General features: G+C 45.7%; 1 protein-coding gene across 2 annotated transcripts in view; it reads right to left on the bottom strand.

Annotated features, from left to right (window-relative positions):
* The window catches only part of TEDC1 (tubulin epsilon and delta complex 1), an 84,373-nt gene that overhangs the window by 22,707 nt on the left and 42,821 nt on the right, over window positions 1–18,845 (bottom strand). For both annotated transcript variants that reach the window (XM_073639148.1, XM_073639149.1), the window contains exons 6-7: window positions 16,914–17,000; window positions 15,952–16,149 (exon numbers count right to left, since the gene is read on the bottom strand). In XM_073639148.1, the coding sequence (XP_073495249.1) occupies window positions 15,952–16,149; window positions 16,914–17,000 (285 nt within the window). The remainder of the gene's footprint in view (window positions 1–15,951; window positions 16,150–16,913; window positions 17,001–18,845) is intronic.

Genomic DNA, 18,845 nt, shown 5'->3' with positions numbered 1-18,845 from the left:
AAAAATGTTCTCATTATAAAGGAGCGGGTCTCCTATAGTGGTAATGCCCATGCTGTGACTGCAAGGGCTGCGAAAATTTGGGAAAAACCCCACTAAGAATTTAAAGACACATAGAGCAGGGTCACAGTAACAAGGTACAACATGTTCCCATTAGAAAGGAAAGGGTCTGCTATTCAGTTATAGGGTATGCAGTGAGTCCAACGGCTGACCAATTTTAGGAAAAAACCCACTAAGAATTTAAAGACACACAGAGCAGGGCCACAGTAACAAGTACAACATGTTCCTATTAGAAAGGAGAGGGTCTGCTATACAGTTATAGGGTATGCAATGAGTCCAACGGCTGACCAATTTTAGGAAAACCCCACTAAAAATTTAAAGACACTTAGAGCAGGGCCACAGTAATGACAAATTCCCATTAGAAAGGAGAGAGTCTCCCAAAGTGTTGGCCTATGCAGTGAATGCAAGGGCTGCCAAAAATTTGGAGGCACTTCAATGCCCCTTGGAAGAGATGTGGAGGAGGGCCTCATAAAAAAAAGTGTTCCCATTAGAAAGGAGCGGGCCTCCTATACTTGTAATGCCCATGTACTAAGTGTATGGGCTGACAAACATTTACCCCTGGGGGGTATACATGAACATACTGTATAAAAAATGTTTTTTTTACGGGCATCATAAACACCCTTTAAAAAATTATGTGGGTGTTGCATCACGGACCACGGTCACCCTGGTGATATGGTGGTGGAGGATGAGGAGAAGGAGGAGGACAAGAGCAAATAGCCAAAATCAGGAAGCGTATACCCATGTGTGGGTGTGAAAAGGTGCATGGGAATACACCTCCCAAGAAAAGACACTGGATTGGAGTTTATGTTACGCTGCTATCATTCGGTGGTGTTAAGAAGTCTGGCCCAATCCAGCCCTTGTTCATTTTTATAAGAGTCAGCCTGTCAGCATTTTCAGTTGACAGGCAGATGTGCTTATCAGTTATAATTCCACCAGCGGCACTAAAAACCCGCTCTGATATAACGCTGGCAGCAGGGCAGGCCAGGACCTCCAAGGCATAGAGAGACAGTTCATTCCACGTATCCAGCTTGGATACCCAATAATTATAAGGCATAGCGGAATCACGGAGGATGTTGGTACGGTAGGCAAGGTACTCCCTCAGCATCTTACCAAACTTTGCACTCCTTGTGAGAGTACGCTGCACCTCAGGACCTGTGCGATGGGAGGATCTGAGAAAACTCTCCCAGAACTTTGACAGTGTTCCCCTGCCTCTGCTGGATTGTGCGGTTTGTCACCTAAGAATATTAGCTTCAGCACAGCCTGTTGCCGCTTGGCCGAGGTAGTGCTGCAGTGCTTCCAGCTTGTGACTGATGTGGTCAATTCGGAGATGGAGGCTGAAGAGGAGGGGGAGGCTGAGGAGGATGAGGTGCAGGAGCTGTAGACCGTGGGGGCAACCCGGATTGACCTAGGGCCCGCAATCCTTGGAGTCGGGAAGACGTGTTCCGTCCCAAGGTCCGACTGGGTCCCGGCTTCCACTATGCTAACCCAGTGTGCTGTCAGCGAGATGTACCGTCCCTGCCCACAAGCACTTGTCCACGTGTCCGTGATTAGGTGGACTTTCCCGGTAACTGCATTGTTGAGGGCACGGGTAATGTTTTGGGACACGTGTGTAACGGGTCTGGGAGGCGGAACCTCTGAGCTACTATACAAGGGGGCAGTCCTTGTAAGGGAGCGGGTGGCGACCAGGGAAGACGGGCAGGAGGTCACAGCAGGTGACCGGGACAGTCTCTGAGTGAACGGGCTGGAGGTCACGGCAAGTGACCGGGGCAGTCTCTGGATGAACGGGCTGATGGTCACGGCAAGTGACCGGGGCAGTCTCTGAATAAACGGGCAGATGGTCACGGCAAGTGACCGGGGCAGTCTCTGGATGAACGGGCAGATGGTCACGGCAAGTGACCGGGGCAGTCTCTGGATGAACGGGCAGATGGTCACGGCAAGTGACTGGGGCAGTCTCTAGGTAAAGGGTTGGTACGACCTGTGGCGGCTGATGATAGACGTGAGCTCCCAGGTGAGCAGGCGAGAGTCTCTGGAAGAACGGGTGGTCACAGCGTGTGACGGCGGAGCCTCCAGGAAGACCAACAGACAGGCGGCAGATGAGCGCTCCCAGGTGAGCGGGCAGAAGACTCTGGACAGGCGGGTGGTCACGGCACGTGACGGCAGAGCCTCCAGGTAGGCTAGCGGACAGGCAGCAGATGAGCGCTCCCAGGTGAGCGAGCAGGAGTCACTGGACAGGCAGGTGGTCACAGCACGTGACGGCGGAGCCTCCAGGTAGACTAGCAGGCAGGTAGCAGGTGTGTGCTCCCAGGTGAGCGGGCAAGCTGGTCCATAGACAGACTGACAGGAGTTGGAAGGCAGACTGTCGGACCTCGGGCAAGCAGGCAGGTGGCTGATGTGCACTCCCAGGTGAGCGGGCAGACTGGTCCTTAGACAGACTGACAGGAGTAGTAAGGCAGACCGTCGGACCTCAGACTAGCAGGCAGGTAGCAGATAATCAGGCAGGAATCTGGCAGGTAACTGGCAGGCAACTGGCAGGCAACTGGCAGGTAACTGGCAACGGGACCTGAGGGCTGAAGCAGAGTAGTAAACAGTGCAACAACATTGCTCGGGCACCTCCATTTTGGAGGAGGTGCCTTATATATGGTGAAGTCCTCCGGCCATTGGCCGGGGACTCCTTAGGACGGCGCGCGCGGCCCCTTTAAGAGGGAGGGAGAGCGCGCGCGCGCCCTAAGCACAGTGGACGGGAAGGTGCGCGCGCTGCCAGCAGAGCGGGAGGAGGACGCCGGGCACGGAGCAGGGAGGTGAGGGGAACAGCGTCCCTGCCTAGCAGAGGGCAGGGACGCCGGCGCTACAACGTGCTTTTGTAATGCAGGGACGGCACACCGGGAGAAATAGTGGCGGCTGGGGATCGAGTACCGAGGGACGGCCGCCGCCATCTGGTTGCGGAATGCTTCCGTCTCCACGAGCCAAAAAGGCAACATAGTAGTCGTGAAATGTGAGAATTTAATAGTGTGGCCGGTGGGGCGTTGGCTGCATATTTGCGCTTGCGTACCAAGGAGTGGGGTATGGACAACTGACGCTGCGCTGGGACAAGGACATGGATGTGCTTCCTGATGCTGCTACTTGAGAGTGCGCAACGGCAGGTGCAGGGCAGGAGGCATCTTCGCATGCACCATGGACAGGGGAGTGGCTTGCATGCACAACAGCGGAAGAAGCAATGGTGCCACCTGCAGACACTGTTCCTGGACCCTGGGGTTCGGCCCACAAAGTCAGGTGCTTTGCTGCCATGTGCCTGATCATGCTGTTGGTGGTCAGGCTGGTCATTTTGCCACCCCTGCTGATGCTGGCCTGGCAGGTGGTGCAAATGGCCTTTTTGGGGTTTTCGGCAGAGTCTTTAAAAAACAACCAGACTCGGGAAGACCTAACAGTTGTACTGGCAACTTCCTTCGTGTTGGTGTTACGGGGAATGGTTGCCTGCCTTCTGTCTGCGGCCACCACATTGCTTCTTCCTGCCTGTTGGGGTGCTCTGCCTCCCTCCCCCTGTGTGCTGCTGTCCTTACTCTGCATGTTCTCCTGCCAGGTTGGGTCAGTTACTATATTGTCCACCACCTCGTCTTCCACTTAAGCACCCTGGTCCTCGTCCTGACTTTCTGGCAATTGTGTCTCATCATCGTCCAGCTCTTGTGAAACTTTCCCACCGTCGCCTTCACGTGACCGTGGCTGCTCAAATATTTGGGCATCGCTACACGCGATCTCCCCTTGCCCCGCTTCAAGTGGACCGGGCGAGAGGCCCGAATCTATAAATGGAAAAGTGTGGGTTCAGTTGTCTCTGGGTACTCGGCATGGTGGGAGGAAGGAGGATCAGAGAGAGGAATATGCGGTCCAGACTCACGGCTACTGAGACTTGACCGTGTGGAAGACAGGGTGGTGGTGGTGGTGGTGGCTAAGTGACTGGAAGCATTATCCGCTATCCAACCAACAAGCTTTTGACACAGCTCTGGGTTCAATAGTGGTGTGCTGCGGTCCCCTAGAAATTGGGACAGGAAAGTCAGGTGAGAAGATGTGGGTGTTTGTTGTGGCACAATTTCAGCTTGCCCACGGCCTTGTCCTCGGCCTCTGCATGCACCATTACCATCACGTCCAGTTCCCCGTCCCTTGCCTTGCCCATTTTAAATGGAGGACATTATCTTCCACGCTCACAACAAATGACTGAGTTTGGAGCGAACTTATATGTGATCCGTGTGACGGAGAAAACAGAGTTTTAAATACCTGGCCTGTACGTAAGTAGTTTGAACAGAAAACTGCTGTGAATTGCTTCACTGACACACTAAAAGGAAATTTTTAATGAAGGCCAGAAATGGCAGTATTTTCTGAAAACGTATATGTAATCCGTGTGACGGAAAAAACACTGTTTTAAATAGCTGGATTTCTAGCACTGTAATATGGAAAGGACTGGGCTGTATTCTGCAGTGCCAACAAGCAAATGGCGCAGAAAAACTGTGTTCTCTGGATTGATTTTTAAGCAAATAATGAGGATTAAGATCCAAAGAAAAGTATTCCTGGCCCCTGAGACCTGGGCCTTTGTATAGAAATATCTAACAGCAGCAGAAGGCAGAATTGGAATGGAGCCTCTTGTGCTATATGCACTGCAGTCTGCTATATACCCTGCCTGCCGGCCTATATACACTGCCTGCCTGATATCTCTGCAGATGGATTAGTTAGTCGTCAGAAGGACTGTTTGTTAAGATGGATATGTGTAATGTATGGTTTTTCTCCCTACACTACCTAATACACAAGCAAATCTCTCCCTACACTGTCTGATTCCGGAGTGACTGTGACGAGCATGGTGGCGCCAGGTCTGATACGAACCTGATGACGCTGTGCGGCCAGCCAATCACTGTAATGCCACAACCAACATGGCTACGGCATTACAGTGAGTGGCAGGCAATCCCTGCATGTTGATTAGCGCTCTAAAGAGCGCCAAACATGCAGGGAGGGGACCCGAGTTCCCGCCGAGCAACCCCGGAAATACTCGCCGAGCACCGAGCAGTAGCGAGCACGCTCGCTCATCACTACTAGACATGCATTATGCCATCTGGATCTAGAGTGAGGAGGACCCTCCAGTAAAAGTGAATTCAAAAGCTGCAACATAAGGTAAGAAGCTTAGTATTACAATTGTATTTCACTTTTACTGCGAGATGGTTCACCTCGAATCCGGGTGAGTTATTTTGCAATTAATAGTCTAGTCCAAGAACTGAGAAGAGTTACCTAAGCCTTTCTGAACTGTGTGCATGTGATGGGATCAGTGTATGAGTGTGATATGGTGGTACTTGCACTTAAAGGATTTGTGGTGTTTCTTTATCTTGTTTAGCTATTGGGACTGATCAACTCAGCAGGAAGAGTATTTTGTAGTCCATTTGCTGGTTGTATTGTATTATCTGTGGCTGAGTGTCTGACTACTTTACATTTTAGGATCTGTGGTTGTTTTGCCTGCCTATTGTACCCGTAGCTGTGTGCCTATTGTTGAATAAAGATTGTGTTAGCACGGATTTTGAGGCAAGTATGGGAAACTTGTAGAGTAAATGGAGACAGAAACCCAACGAAAAGACAGAAAAAAAAAAAAAAACTATGACTGAGTACTAAATTGGTTGATAAATTATGCTAACACAGTTTACTGAAATGGTAAGAAGCTTGTTTCCTTTAATCAGACATCTAACAGATGCAGGTCAGATATAACGGTACAGGTTGAAGACCTTGAGAAATTCGTAAATGAGAAGAGCAAGACGTGACTGCACATAATAAAGTAGTGAATGGGACAGTCAAAAGAATAGCTATTTAGTACATATGAGACTGGATATTTGCAGATGTTGACTCAGAGCAAGAGCACTGAAGTTCTACAGCATTGAGGTCTGCAACGTAGAGGGAACACCATCTTGAATTTTAAAAGCCATACCTCAGAGAAAGAGGAGATGAGAGAAAATATTTTGTCATTTGTAGATGAATTGGGAGGCCATGTTTGGATTTGCTTTGTGAATGAAAGTCATAAGTTACTTACCGGTAAAGGGATTTTTCGGAAACCATGACGGCACCACGAGAGAGGGAATCCGCCCACCAAGGACAGGAAACCTACAGGCTTAAAAGGGGCGGCCCTCCCTCTCGCCTCAGTTTGGATTACAGAGCATTGAGAGGACCGCCCGGTTAGTAGACATAGCAACACAATCATGAAACAGCATTTCTATACAACACCAGTATGTGAGAAAAAAAATGATTGATAATAGATGAGAGGTGCTCCCAAAAGGTGAAGGGAGGGAATATAAGGGTGCCGTCATGGTCTCCGAAAAATCCCGTTACCGGTAAGTAACTTATGACTTTATCGGTCGACCATGATGGCACCACGAGAGAATTGCAGAGATGAAGAAGTCTAGGGAGGGACCACCGCCTGGAGCACCCTTCTCCCAAATGTGAGGTCAGACGAACCACCCAAATCCATTCTATAGTGCCTATAGAAGGTAGATGGGGAAGACCAGGTAGCCGCCTTACATATGTCTTCCATCGAGACGCCAGACTTCTCCGCCCATGAGGTTGCCACCGCCCGGGTAGAGTGAGCCTTCAATCCCTGTGGCGCTTCCTCCCCGCTGGACACATAAGCAAGAGTAATGGCCTCCATGATCCACCTAGCTATGGTGGATCTAGAGACCTTGAGCCCTTTCCTAACCCCCTGGTAAGGAACTATCTTTCCTGAAGGGCTGGGTGACTGAAAGGTACCTAATCACACATCTTCTTACGTCTAAGGCATGAAACTATGCTTCTTTTTGATTACTTGGATTAGGACAGAATGAGGGTAGTATTACTTCCTGGAGTCTGTGGAAACGGGAAGCTACCTTAGGGAGGTATGCTGGATCCGCTCTAAGAATTATTCTATCATCCAGGACCTGAGTGAAAGGAGGGCCCGCGGCCAGAGCCTGAATATCACCAATCCTTCTAGCTGATGTTAGGGCTACCAGAAGCGCTGTTTTGAGGGAAATAGATCTAAGGGACGCTGAATCTATCGGCTCAAAAGGAGACCCAGATAACGCTTTTAGAATTAAATTCAGGTCCCAGGGTACAAATTTATTCTTGATAACCGGCCTGGATCTACCTACCACCTTTATGAAGCGAGAAACCCAATAATTTCCGGCCAGGTCACAGTTTTACAGAGCACCCAACGCTGACACTTGGACCTTAAGGGTGCTTGTTGCCAATCCCAACTAGAGGCCCCCCTGTAAGAATTCTAAAAATTTTCCCAATTGGCGCTCCTTCACCCACTGTAGAATTAGAGAAAGAAATTTTTTTTTTCCAAACTCTAGCATAAATCCTGTTGGTGACAGGTTTCCTACTATGCAATAGAGTAGTCACTAGACCCCCGGAGAATCCTTTTTGTTCTAACAGGGACCTCTCAAATTCCACACCGTCAGGTGGAGACCAGGAGCCGGAGGGTGGAGTATTGGACCCTGGCTGAGGAGATCCGGAACTTCGGGTAGGACCCAAGGATCTGAGATGGACATGTTCCTCAGGCATGAGAGCCAGGGTCTTTTGGGCCAGAAGGGGGCGATCAAGAGGACCCTCGCTTTGTCCTCGCAGATCTTTCTTAGAACCATAGGTAGGAGATTTAACGGTGGGAAGGCGTAGGCCAGACTGAAATTCCAGTGTATTTGGAGAGCGTCTACTGCCAGGGGCCTTTCTCTTGGATCTAGGGAGCATAAGAGTTTTGACCTTCCGATTTAGTTTTGTGGCGAAGAGATCCACCACCGGAAGACCCCATTTTTGGACTATCTGGGAAAAAATGTCCTGCTTTAGCTCCCATTCGCCCTGCCTTAAAGAATGACGGCTTAAAAAGTCTGCCTTTATATTTTCTCTCCCTTTGATGTAGAGGGCTGTTAAGGAGAGGAGATGGCCTTCCGAGATCTGAAAGAGATGATCCGCCACTTTCATTAGTGATCCAGCACGTGTACCCCCCTGATGGTTCACGTAAGCCACCGCTATGTTATTGTCTGACAAGATCCTAACGTTCTCTTTGTGAAGGAACGGTAAGAAATGCCCAACCGCTTTATCTACTGCTAGTAGTTCCTTAGTATTGGAGGAAAGAGTTTTCTCAGCGTCTGACCAGGACCCCTGGACAGCCATATCTCCCAGGTGGGCTCCCCATCCATGAGAGCTTGCATCAGTTGTAATTATTTTATATATTTTAAACACCCAGGGAACACCTCGAGACAGGTTTTCCAAGTTCACCCACCACTGTAAAGAGTCCACAGATCGGGGAGGTAAATGGGCACTTGGAAGGGCGGATGTCCTTAACAAGAACTCATTATGCAAGACGTCCCATTGTAAGACCCTGGAGTGGTATTGTGCCCACATAACCCCCGGAAGGCAAGATGATAGGGTACCCAGCAAGGACATTGCAGCCCTAAGGGACATGACTGGGTTTGAAAGTGCTCTTTCCACCAGCATTTTAACCCTCTGTTTCTTGGCTTCTGGAAGGAAACATATCTGGAGGTCTGAATCCAGCATGATACCCAAGAACTGTTGTATTCTCGAAGGGACTACTCTGGACTTTTCCAGATTAAGGATCCAGCCCAGATCTTCCAAGACAGAGGATACCAGTTTAAGATGATTGTGACATTGGGAGGCCGAGTCTCCGACAATCAAAAAATCATCCAGGTACGGGATAATCAAAATATTATGCTCCCGCACATGAGCCATAACTTCCGCTATCACCTTCGTAAATACCCTAGGGGCTATGGCCAGACCGAATGGCAAGGCTGCAAACTGGAAATGTCTAATTTCATCATTTATGATCAAAGCCACCCTAAGGTATTTCTGGAAGTCTCTATGTACAGGTACATGGTAATAGGCATCTTTTAGGTCTAACACTACCATGTAACAGCCTGAGAAAAGTAATTTTATTGTGGACTTGATGGATTCCATCTTAAAGGTGGGAATTAACAAAAATTTATTTAGGGCTTTAAGGTTAATAATACACCTAAAGCACCCGTCAGGCTTAGTGACCAGAAATAGCAGTGAGTAGAACCCTAGTCCCTTCTCTGCTGTCGAGACTTCTACTAGGACGGCCTTATGGACCAAGTTCAGGACCTCCGCTTGTAGGGCCGTTTGCTCCAGTGCTGAGGAACGGTTTGGGGTCAGGATGAACCTCCCACGAGGAATTCGCTGAAACTCAAATTTCAGACCGGAACCTACCAGACCAAGGATCCAATTACTAGAAGAAATCTTTGTCCAGGCAGGTAAGAAGCCAAACAGCCTCCCCCCTACCTGAGCCGCGCGTCATTGACTCGGTTTCCGGGGGCCTTGGTTAGTAGAAGAGCCGAACAGGAGCCCTTTACCTTTTGGCCTGCTGTCTTCCCATTTCTCCTGACCCCTCTGGTGTTTACTACGTAGAAACCTTCTCCTATGGAAAGAGCATTTGTACGTGGGAATAGACAGGCTAGGGAACCCCTCTTTTTGGCACTTGCTTTATCCAACAGTTCATCTAGGACCGACCCAAAGAGATGCTCCCCTTCACAAGGGATAGAGCAGAGTATTGTTCTCGCTTGAATATCCCCCGGCCAACACTTCAGCCACAGAGCTCTACGGGCTGAGTTGGACATGGCGGCTGATCTTGCTGCAAACCTGACAGAATCAGCCGATGCATCTGCCAGAAAAGCTGCTGCTCCCTGAAGAAGTGACATGTCCGCTAAAATTTCCTTCCTGGGGGTGTTGTTTTTTAGATGGGCTTCTAGTTGGTCTAGCCAAATCATTAGGGACCTGGCGGTACAGGTAGCCGCAACCGCGGGTTTCAAGGCTCCCGCAGAAGTTTCCCAGGTCCCCTTGAGGAAAGTATCAGCCTTCCTATCCAAGGGGTCTTTAAGAGCCCCCATATCATCAAAGGGGAGGGAGGAACTCTTGGACGCCTTAGCTATAGCCACGTCTATCCTGGGACCAGATCTTCCACGCCTGCGATAGGATCCCTTCATCAAGGACAGGAAACAAAACTGAGGCGAGGGGGAGGGCTGCCCCCTTTTAAGCCTGTAGGTTTCCGGTCCTTGGTGGGCGGATTCCCTCTCTCGTGGTGCTGTCATGGTCGACCGATAAATAAGGAATCCATTAAGGAGTGGTAACATGTGTCCTGAAAAGAGGGAAGGATTTAAAAGACACTTTGCAATCGGCTAAGAGGAGGACCAGGAGTTGGTTCAAACTTGCAGAACAAAGAGAGTAAGTTTTTACCTTAACATAGAGAAAGGGGGTGAGAAAGGAATGCAGCGCCCCTCACCCATTCACACGGCAAAAAGGCATATTGTCTATTACAACTAAAAACAACAAGGGGCTCACATAATGCAGCAGCGCCCCACACACATCGCAGTTAGCTGTGAATGATTTTTTCCCCCCTTCATTCTAATTATCGGAAACCAGTAGATAGAATTCCTGCAATTCTAGTATTTAATTTTACCCCATTGATTAAAATTAACTCCGGACAAATTCTTCAAATTCTTAGTTTTTTTCTTAATAGATACTTGGCAGCCAAGTCTATTATGCATGCAATTAATGGGAGATTATTAAAGCACTTGATGGTGACTTACTTATAAAACATGTTCTTTTCCGAGCCTCTGCATCCAGACTGCCAGTATTTATTTGTGTTTGTTTTATTTTTCCATGGCCATAAACAATTTACATGGACGGTGCCATCACAAGGTGCCCAAAATTCACAGATAAAAAAGGACTCCTTTCTATCTGGAGGTTGTGTTGCTTTAGTTTATAGTATGTGGACGATTTATTACTTTGCGGTCCTGATCAAACCTTATGTTAGGAGTCATCTATCTCACTTTTGTGTCCCCTAGCAGAACATGCATGCGAGACCTCAGCAGAAGGTGGTCTTCTTAGGACACTGCCTGTCTCAATGCACCAAACAGAGAAAAGGAAGGTCTGAATACAGAGGCTTACATAACCCCAAAACATTACAGGACTCAGATCTTTCCTGGGTCTGGTGTCATATTGCAGGCCATGGATACGATCAGCATCTCAACTCATTCAGCCCTTGTATGATTGCCTGTCTACACAATTCTTCCATCTGACCCCAGAAGCTGAACAAAATTTTTACTCTCAAACTACTGATTACCTCTGCCCCAGCTCTGGTTTACCTAATTATACTAAACCATTTTCTTTGTTCTGCACTGAGAGGCCGTGCTACTTCAGTACTTACTCAAAAACATGGAGAACAGCGAAGACTTGTGGCTTACTACTCAGCTAGGCTGGGTCCTGTTGCCAGGGGTGCACTCTCTTGTGTTAGAGCCATTTCTAAAGGTCACAGAAATAGTTCTTGATTGCAAGGTCACCCTTTACACTCAACATGACATTCCTGGTGTCCTCAGTCAGGTACAACCTAGACACATTGCAAAGGCTCGGCAACTTCGACTTCAATGTGTCCTTCTCATGCCCCAAAGGTAGAACTCAAGCGATGCACAGTTTTGACTCTTGCTACGCGCTCTTCACCGGATTCAAAAAGGGTGGAAAGATGGGGAAAATTAACTATTTTTACATTCTCTGACAGAGGAGGAGATAGCCGACATACATACACCCCCTGATTGTGTAGCTCTGAAGCAACAAGAAACAGCAGGGTTTGAACATGTCTCAGAGGAATCCATTGCTATATCAGATTTTGAGTTTTTTGATGATGGATCCAGATACCAAGATGCTGGTCGGTTCTATACTGGATACGCTGTGGTCACACAACATGAGGTAATAAAAGCTGAACCACTCCCTCCTCACCTATCGGTACAGGAGGCAGAGATGAAGGCACTCACTGAGGAGTGTAGAGAACCCTATAAAACCGCAGAGGGCATAAGGGCTCTAATGGAGGCTTTCCTGTTACCGCCTAAGTTTGGCATGATGAAGATAAAGCTCACACCTGAGCTGACGCTGATGAAGCCAGAGGAAGTACGTGTGCAGACGGAAGGAACCGGTGAAGAGGCCTAGAGTCGAGAGTCTAGCACCGATACAGACCAGGACCTCAGTGGCACCTGTCACTCCTGATATTCTTGATTCCCTACAGAAGGAGTGGGAGATGCAGGGAGCCCAGCTGGCTGAGGAAGGTCTGTGGAACAAGGGCGGTAAGCTTTGTCTTAATGATGGCTCAGGTAATCCATTGACTAATGCATTTGTCAATAACAGCTATGTTGGTGCTTTGGTGGCATCAGGGTTCAGTACCCAGGCAGCCAGGTACACCTAGTCTTGTATGTGTGCCCAACAACGTAGGACATACTGCAACGACCCAGCAGAAACACACCCCTCGGCCGCTCTACCCGTTCCAGAGATTGCAGATTGATTATATACAACTACCACGAGTAGGGATATGAGAGTTTGTGTTGATCTCTTTTCAGGTTGGCCTGAGGCAAATCCAGTGCAGAAAGCTATAGGATTACTGCTCAAAACCACATGAAGGAGGTGGTATGTACATATGGGGTTCTGAACTGATAACGGTGATACAGGTTCACAGCTTACACCAGAGGACATGAGGGAGATATTTGCAGTCTGGGAATTAGCAGACTTTCTACACTCTTACCACCCACAAAGTTGTGGGAAGGCGGAAAGGCTGAATGGGATATTAACCCCTTAACGACCTTGGGTCTTTCTGTTTTTGCGTTTTCATTTTTTGCTCCCCTTCTTCCCAGAGCCAGAACTTTTTTATTTTTCGGTCAATATGGCCATGTGAGGGCTTAATTTTTGCGGGACGAGTTGTACTTTTAAACACCATCACTGGTTTTACCATGTCGTGTGCAGAAAAACGGGAAAAAAATTCCAAGTGCAGCGAAACTGCAAAAAAAATGCAATTCCACAGTTGTTTTTTGGGTCCTTTTTTTACCACGTTCACTGATTGCTAAAACTGACCTGCCATTATTATTCTCCAGGTCATTACGAGTTCGTAGACACCAAACATATATAGGTTCTTTTTTTATTTAAGTGGTGAAAAAAATATCCAAAGTTTGCTAAAAAAAAAAAAAAGACACCATTTTCCGAGACCCGTAGCGTCTTCATTTTTCGTGATCTGGGGCTGGGTGAGGGCTTATTTTTTGCACGCCGTGCTGACGTTTTTATTGATACCATTTTGGGGTAGATCCGATGTTTTGATCGCCCGTTATTGCATTTTATTGCAATGTTGCAGCGACCAAAAAAACGTAATTCTGGCGTTTAGAATTTTTTTCTCGTTACGCCGTTTACTGATAGGATTAATTCTTCTTTTATATTGATAGATCAGGTGATTCTGAACTCGGCGATACCAAATATGTGTATGTGGTTTTTTTTTTATATATATATTTTATTTTGAATGGGGCGAAAGGGGGGTGATTTAAACTTTTATATATTTTTTATTTTTTTCATATTTTTAAAAACTTTTTTTTTTTTACACTTTCTGCATGCTTCAATAGTCTTCATAGGAGACTAGAAGCAGCAGCTGTCTGATTGCTTCTACTGCATACAGGTGATGAGCAGATCGCTTGTATGCAGGAGAAATGCTCACTTGCTATGAGTGCTGACCAGTAGGTGGCGCTCATAGCAATTGAGACATGACAACCACAGACGTCTGTTTCAGACCCTGGGTTGTCATGCCCACCCATTGGTGACCAGCGATCACGTGACGGGGTCACCGATGGGCAGGGCTTAGGACGCGCTTCCCGGAAGAGCGAGTTAAATGCCGCTGTCAGAGTTTGACAGCGGCATTTAACATGTTAACAGCCGCGGGTGGATCGCGATTCCACCCGCGGCTGTTGCGGGCACATGTCAGCTGTAATAATCAGCTGACATGTGCTCTGTTCAGTGTGGGCTCACCGCCGGAGTCCCCGCTGAACCGGCCTTTCCGACCTGGTGCGTACTATTACTGACCAGGTCGGAAAGGGGTTAAAGGTAAAAAAAAAATCCATAAGAAAAAAAAAGGAGATTGAGAAAAGAGCTAAAAGCAAGCATTTGGTCCATGACTTTCCAATGAGATACACACCAGGTAGAAAAATCCGATCCCTATCCAAATGAAATACTTTTTGGTTAAGCACCTAGAACAGGGTTACACTTTCTAGAGTCACTTCAGATGCAGGATGATATCGCGGCCAGCGATGTACAAGCCTTACATAATGGCCTGAACAGTGTGATAAATAGGTGTATTCTAACATTCTAGATCCTGAGTCAGTGTCTGGAGAACATGATCAGAAGTCAGGAAGCTGGGTGGTTAAACAAGGTCACGTGAGAAAGAGCCGTGAGACAAGATTTGATGGCATTCCAAGCACTCCTAACCACAGCAATTTATATGAAGCTTGAGGGAAAACACACCTGGATACAAGCAGCCATTGTAAAGAGTCACACCACCAGCAGAATGATGGTCTTATTAGTAGTGATGAGCGAGTATGTCCTGATAACCTGAGTATTTTCAGCGAGATCGGGTGTTATGTTTTAGTCGCGCTGTGTGCATGATTTGCAACTGTTTGACAGGGTTAATACATGTGAGGAATGCCTAAGAAACAGACATTCCTCACATGTACTAAAGCTGTCAAACAGTCTCAAAACATGTGCAAGGAGTGACTGAAACATAAGACCCGAGCACGCTGAAAATACTCGGGAAACACCTGAGCATGCTCGTAAATCTCGAGTAACGCGCATGCGAGCTCATCACTACTTATTACCTGTTCTAATGGGGATAGCGGCATAATTGCCCCTCACAAAGACATTGAAGGAGGTTCTGAATGATGACTGAGTTCATCAGACATCACCAGGTGCTTTTAAAAAGACATGGACATGAGTACGTCATCTAGGGACTGTTGGACTTGGACTCACAGTCCTGTGAGTTATAATACTTCTAGGGTGTAAGCAGGTGGCTCTCAGGGATCATACATGCATGTATGCAACTACTATTATTTTGTTTATTGGTATATGTAGCCGTAAAAGCGCTAAAAGAAACCTTGTCAAAAGATCACCTGGCTGTATATTGTGGACATCAGAGAAGAAGAGATCAGATCCAGTGTTGTGTTACAGTTATAGGTCTTCAGGTAGGGAACTGTAGTGAAGCAGGTGAGAAAGTCCCGAGGACCCGACTAGCGCATTCCTATATACCTACTGAAAATACCCATAATTGGTCTCAAAAGGGGGAAATGTGAAAGAACAGAATCCATTCTGAGTATGTGATCTCCATCTTGTCTTGTAACTTCTGTGTAACGGTGATCAGGTAACATTGGAGGGCGGGGAAGTTTCATATTTCTATTTACGCCCCTAAAGTTCCTATTCGCTGATAACTTTTCCTTAGTCTGTGACACTATTTAAAGCGCCTACATGTGCTAATAAACCAGAAATCCTGCCTACACCATACAAGGCGGTGCTGCATTCATTTCCCCGAGCGCTCGTAAAACAAATCTTATTAATTTGGAGTTCAAAAGGCATAGAAGAGAGTATTTCGCTCACAGAGGCAAATGGAATGACAATTCAGGCTTTACTCCCTCCCCCCATTTATAGAGTCGATCAGATTTACATAGATTGGACTTTTACAAACATGGTGATATCAAATATATATTTCTTCAACATTGATAATTTATATACATATATATAGCATTGTCAATTTCTTCATTTTTAATTTATTTTTCCAAACAACAAAGACTGGACTAGCCATTAGAGGTAAGGTACTGGCTGTATAACACAGCCGACACCTGCTGTGGCTGTATGGAGAATGGTTTCAAATTAGCCTTTTATGTTAGGAACGCCTTGGGAAAAAAATAAAAACCTTTAATACCTGGAACGCGAAGCTAAAAATGGAAGAAAAAAAAAAAAAACTTCCAAAAGAAACAGAAGTACAAACTTTTCAGCTGGTTTCCAAATATTTGCTATATAAGCTCCTACCTGTTCTTGTGATGACTTCCAGAGTATGGCGCGCTTATGGAGCTGATCTTGTGTGTCACGTAAGCACTTGCTTAACACTTTTATATCCGTGGGTATATATGGCGGTACAGAACTACTTGTGACAAATGTGCACACGGTGTCCATGTTTGTAGTAAAGATGCCATGTCCATCTTCACTTGTTGACTCCAAGACCGTGTCCTAATAAGTGATAAAAATAATAATGTCACCTAAACATATTTTATAAATATTTTGTGGGGGGTTTTTCATGGTTGAATTTTTAGGATTTTGTGTTTTTTTAGGTTTACCAAAATATCTCCGACGTACGTTTCTAAATAAGTAGGGATTTAGCGTGCAAGAACGCTGAGGAAGCTGGTATTGATGGCTGTGTCATAGGACATAGCTGAAAGGATGTAGGTCACGCCCTATCCCCCCAGCTGTTCCAACACACTTAGTGTTCTAGTGCAGAAAAAGCAAAAGGGGGGGGGGGGGTAATTTTTATTTTTTTTTACTTAAATGCAAGTATTTTGGGCTAAAAAATCCTTTTTGCAATTGGGTTTAATTAAAAATGTTGCCCCGTTGGCCTTCTATAGCCTGTGTGCTGAACTGTCTATTGCTGGCTTAAGAGGAGTTAACTGAAAATCTATCAGTCAGCTCGCTAGGACGTTGTGTCAGGGAGTTTGTAACATTTATCTGTCTTTTTCTGAGCCCTTCTCAGCTGATATATGACCAAAAACCACCTTGAATGTACCAGGAAACAGTCTTTAAAAGGCAAACGGTGCAAATTTTTTAACGAAAATCAATTACAAAAAATATTTTTAGTCCTAAATACATGAATTTAAGTGAAATAAAATAAAATGGACAACCCCTTTAATATACCAACTTCAATGATTATGGTAACTCGGCCATAGAAAGAGCATTTTTTTGCCATCTGAAAGAAGCAGAACTGCGATCCGATTCCTTACCATCCACTGCCAGTACACGGACTCGACACGCTTCCACTCAATAAAAGCCTCTAAGTAGGATATCTCAGACGCCATCGCGTGCAGCAACTAAAGAAGGAAGATAATTTATTTCGAGGATCATTAATCATACGTGTTAGTCCAATAATATTGCAAAAAAATCATATATGGAGCTCAAAAATGTCAATCTTCTCATTCTCACAATTGCCGATGGGCCTATTGTAGCCTCATACTGTAATTCCTGCTCTTTAAGGAAGAGTTTTCATTACACTCATTACCACCAGAGGCAGGGTTACAATGACAGATCCATCAATTACAATAGTTGATGCCATAGCTGACCCTGCTCCCCCTCCCTTTACAATCACCTTTGCACTTGCTCATTAGACACTTCAATTGCGGCTAATGTACAAGTGTTATTTCCTGAAACAGGAAGTTAGAGTCTAAAAAAAAGCCCCAGTGGCCAGTGTGAAAATTGCAAGATTTTTTTTTTTTTTTCATTAATTAATTATTTTTAATAAACTTTGCGATATGGAAATGAAAAAAAAAGTCAAAAATTTGTAAAAAAAATATACATTTAAAACACAAAAACCTGATTTAAACAATAGGTGATTTTCTGATGACACATTCTCTTTAAGGTGATTATTACCCCTTTTGTTATTTGTAAGACTTTGTAGGTGGCTTGCAAAAATATCATGGCATTGGACAACCCTTTCAACATTGTATTACTTTACTTCTCTTCCATTGATACTAAGTTACAACCTACATTATTGTCCAGAACTGAATTCACAATTCTGTTGGTTACCATTAGAAATAGTAACATGTCTGGCAACAAGGTTATCAACTAACAGCTTATTAAACCAGATTTATCAAGTGCCGTAAGTTTAGGAGAAGCAGGTCTGGTACCCGACTTTCAGACACAGCCAGGAACCCCCCTGGAGAGAAGGCAGAAGCAGTTTATTACCACTTCTGTCTTTTCTTTTGCTGACTTCATAGTGATCAGTGAGTGCTATGCAGCAAAAAAGATGCATCAACCCTGCCAAAGTTTCTGTGGGAACTGGTTGATCACATGACTGGCACGTCAATGAAAAAATAAAAACATTATTGCTGCTGCAAAGAGGAGAAGCAAAAAAAACAAAACAAAACTGGTCAGTCATTAATGCCTACTCAGGTCTGGTCACTAAGAGGTTAAAGTAACACTCCAGTGTTTTTTTTTTTTTTTAATTTATCCTTACACTAATTTTCTAATACATATAATTCAGCTAGTATGACCCTATTTATTGTTAAGACCCATCTAGAAATTCTCTTCATATACAATATACTTTTCTTCAGTTAGGTCATGTGATCACACTATGACTCCCTGGAAATTACGTGGCTTTATGTTCTGTGAAGGGGGTCACTATCTCAGTCAATAAAACTTCTTATGGGATGCAATTGCATGGACTGTACCACTGAAGATCTCCACAGAGGTAAGACAGAAACATCTATCACAGATAATGATGATGACTGCACAGTGCCTGTCACACAGTTATAATGTAGGAGATCACAGTTCAATCTTCCTGACTGTATACTTATAATATCTTAGCTTATGTAGGAGAATAATAAAGGATGAATACAGGGTCATGTGATGCTGTACTGATGCATCATGGGACTTACAGAAGAGTATAGAGGAGAGGGTTAGGAACCAAGGTTGAAGCAGATGGGAAGAAAACAGGAACTGCAGGGAAGCAAGTACACTATATATCAGGGCTGTGGAGTCGGTAAGCCACAGTTGCGACTCCGACTCCTGGATTTTATCAGGTTCCGACTCCGACTCCTTCATAAATGGCCAATTCGTAACAATAAATTTACTGTTGTAAAATATTAACATCGTGCTTATTCAGTTTCTCACCATCATATAAGTAATCAGACCACTTAGAGCAAAAACTATATTTATTA

Source organism: Phyllobates terribilis, unplaced genomic scaffold (genome assembly GCF_046119375.1).
Source record: "Phyllobates terribilis strain yellow unplaced genomic scaffold, ASM4611937v1 Scaffold_7__3_contigs__length_470593459, whole genome shotgun sequence".
Classification (NCBI taxonomy): Eukaryota; Metazoa; Chordata; class Amphibia; order Anura; family Dendrobatidae; genus Phyllobates; species Phyllobates terribilis.
Note: the sequence above shows the minus strand (reverse complement) of the source record. Positions and strands in the feature narration are given on the sequence as shown.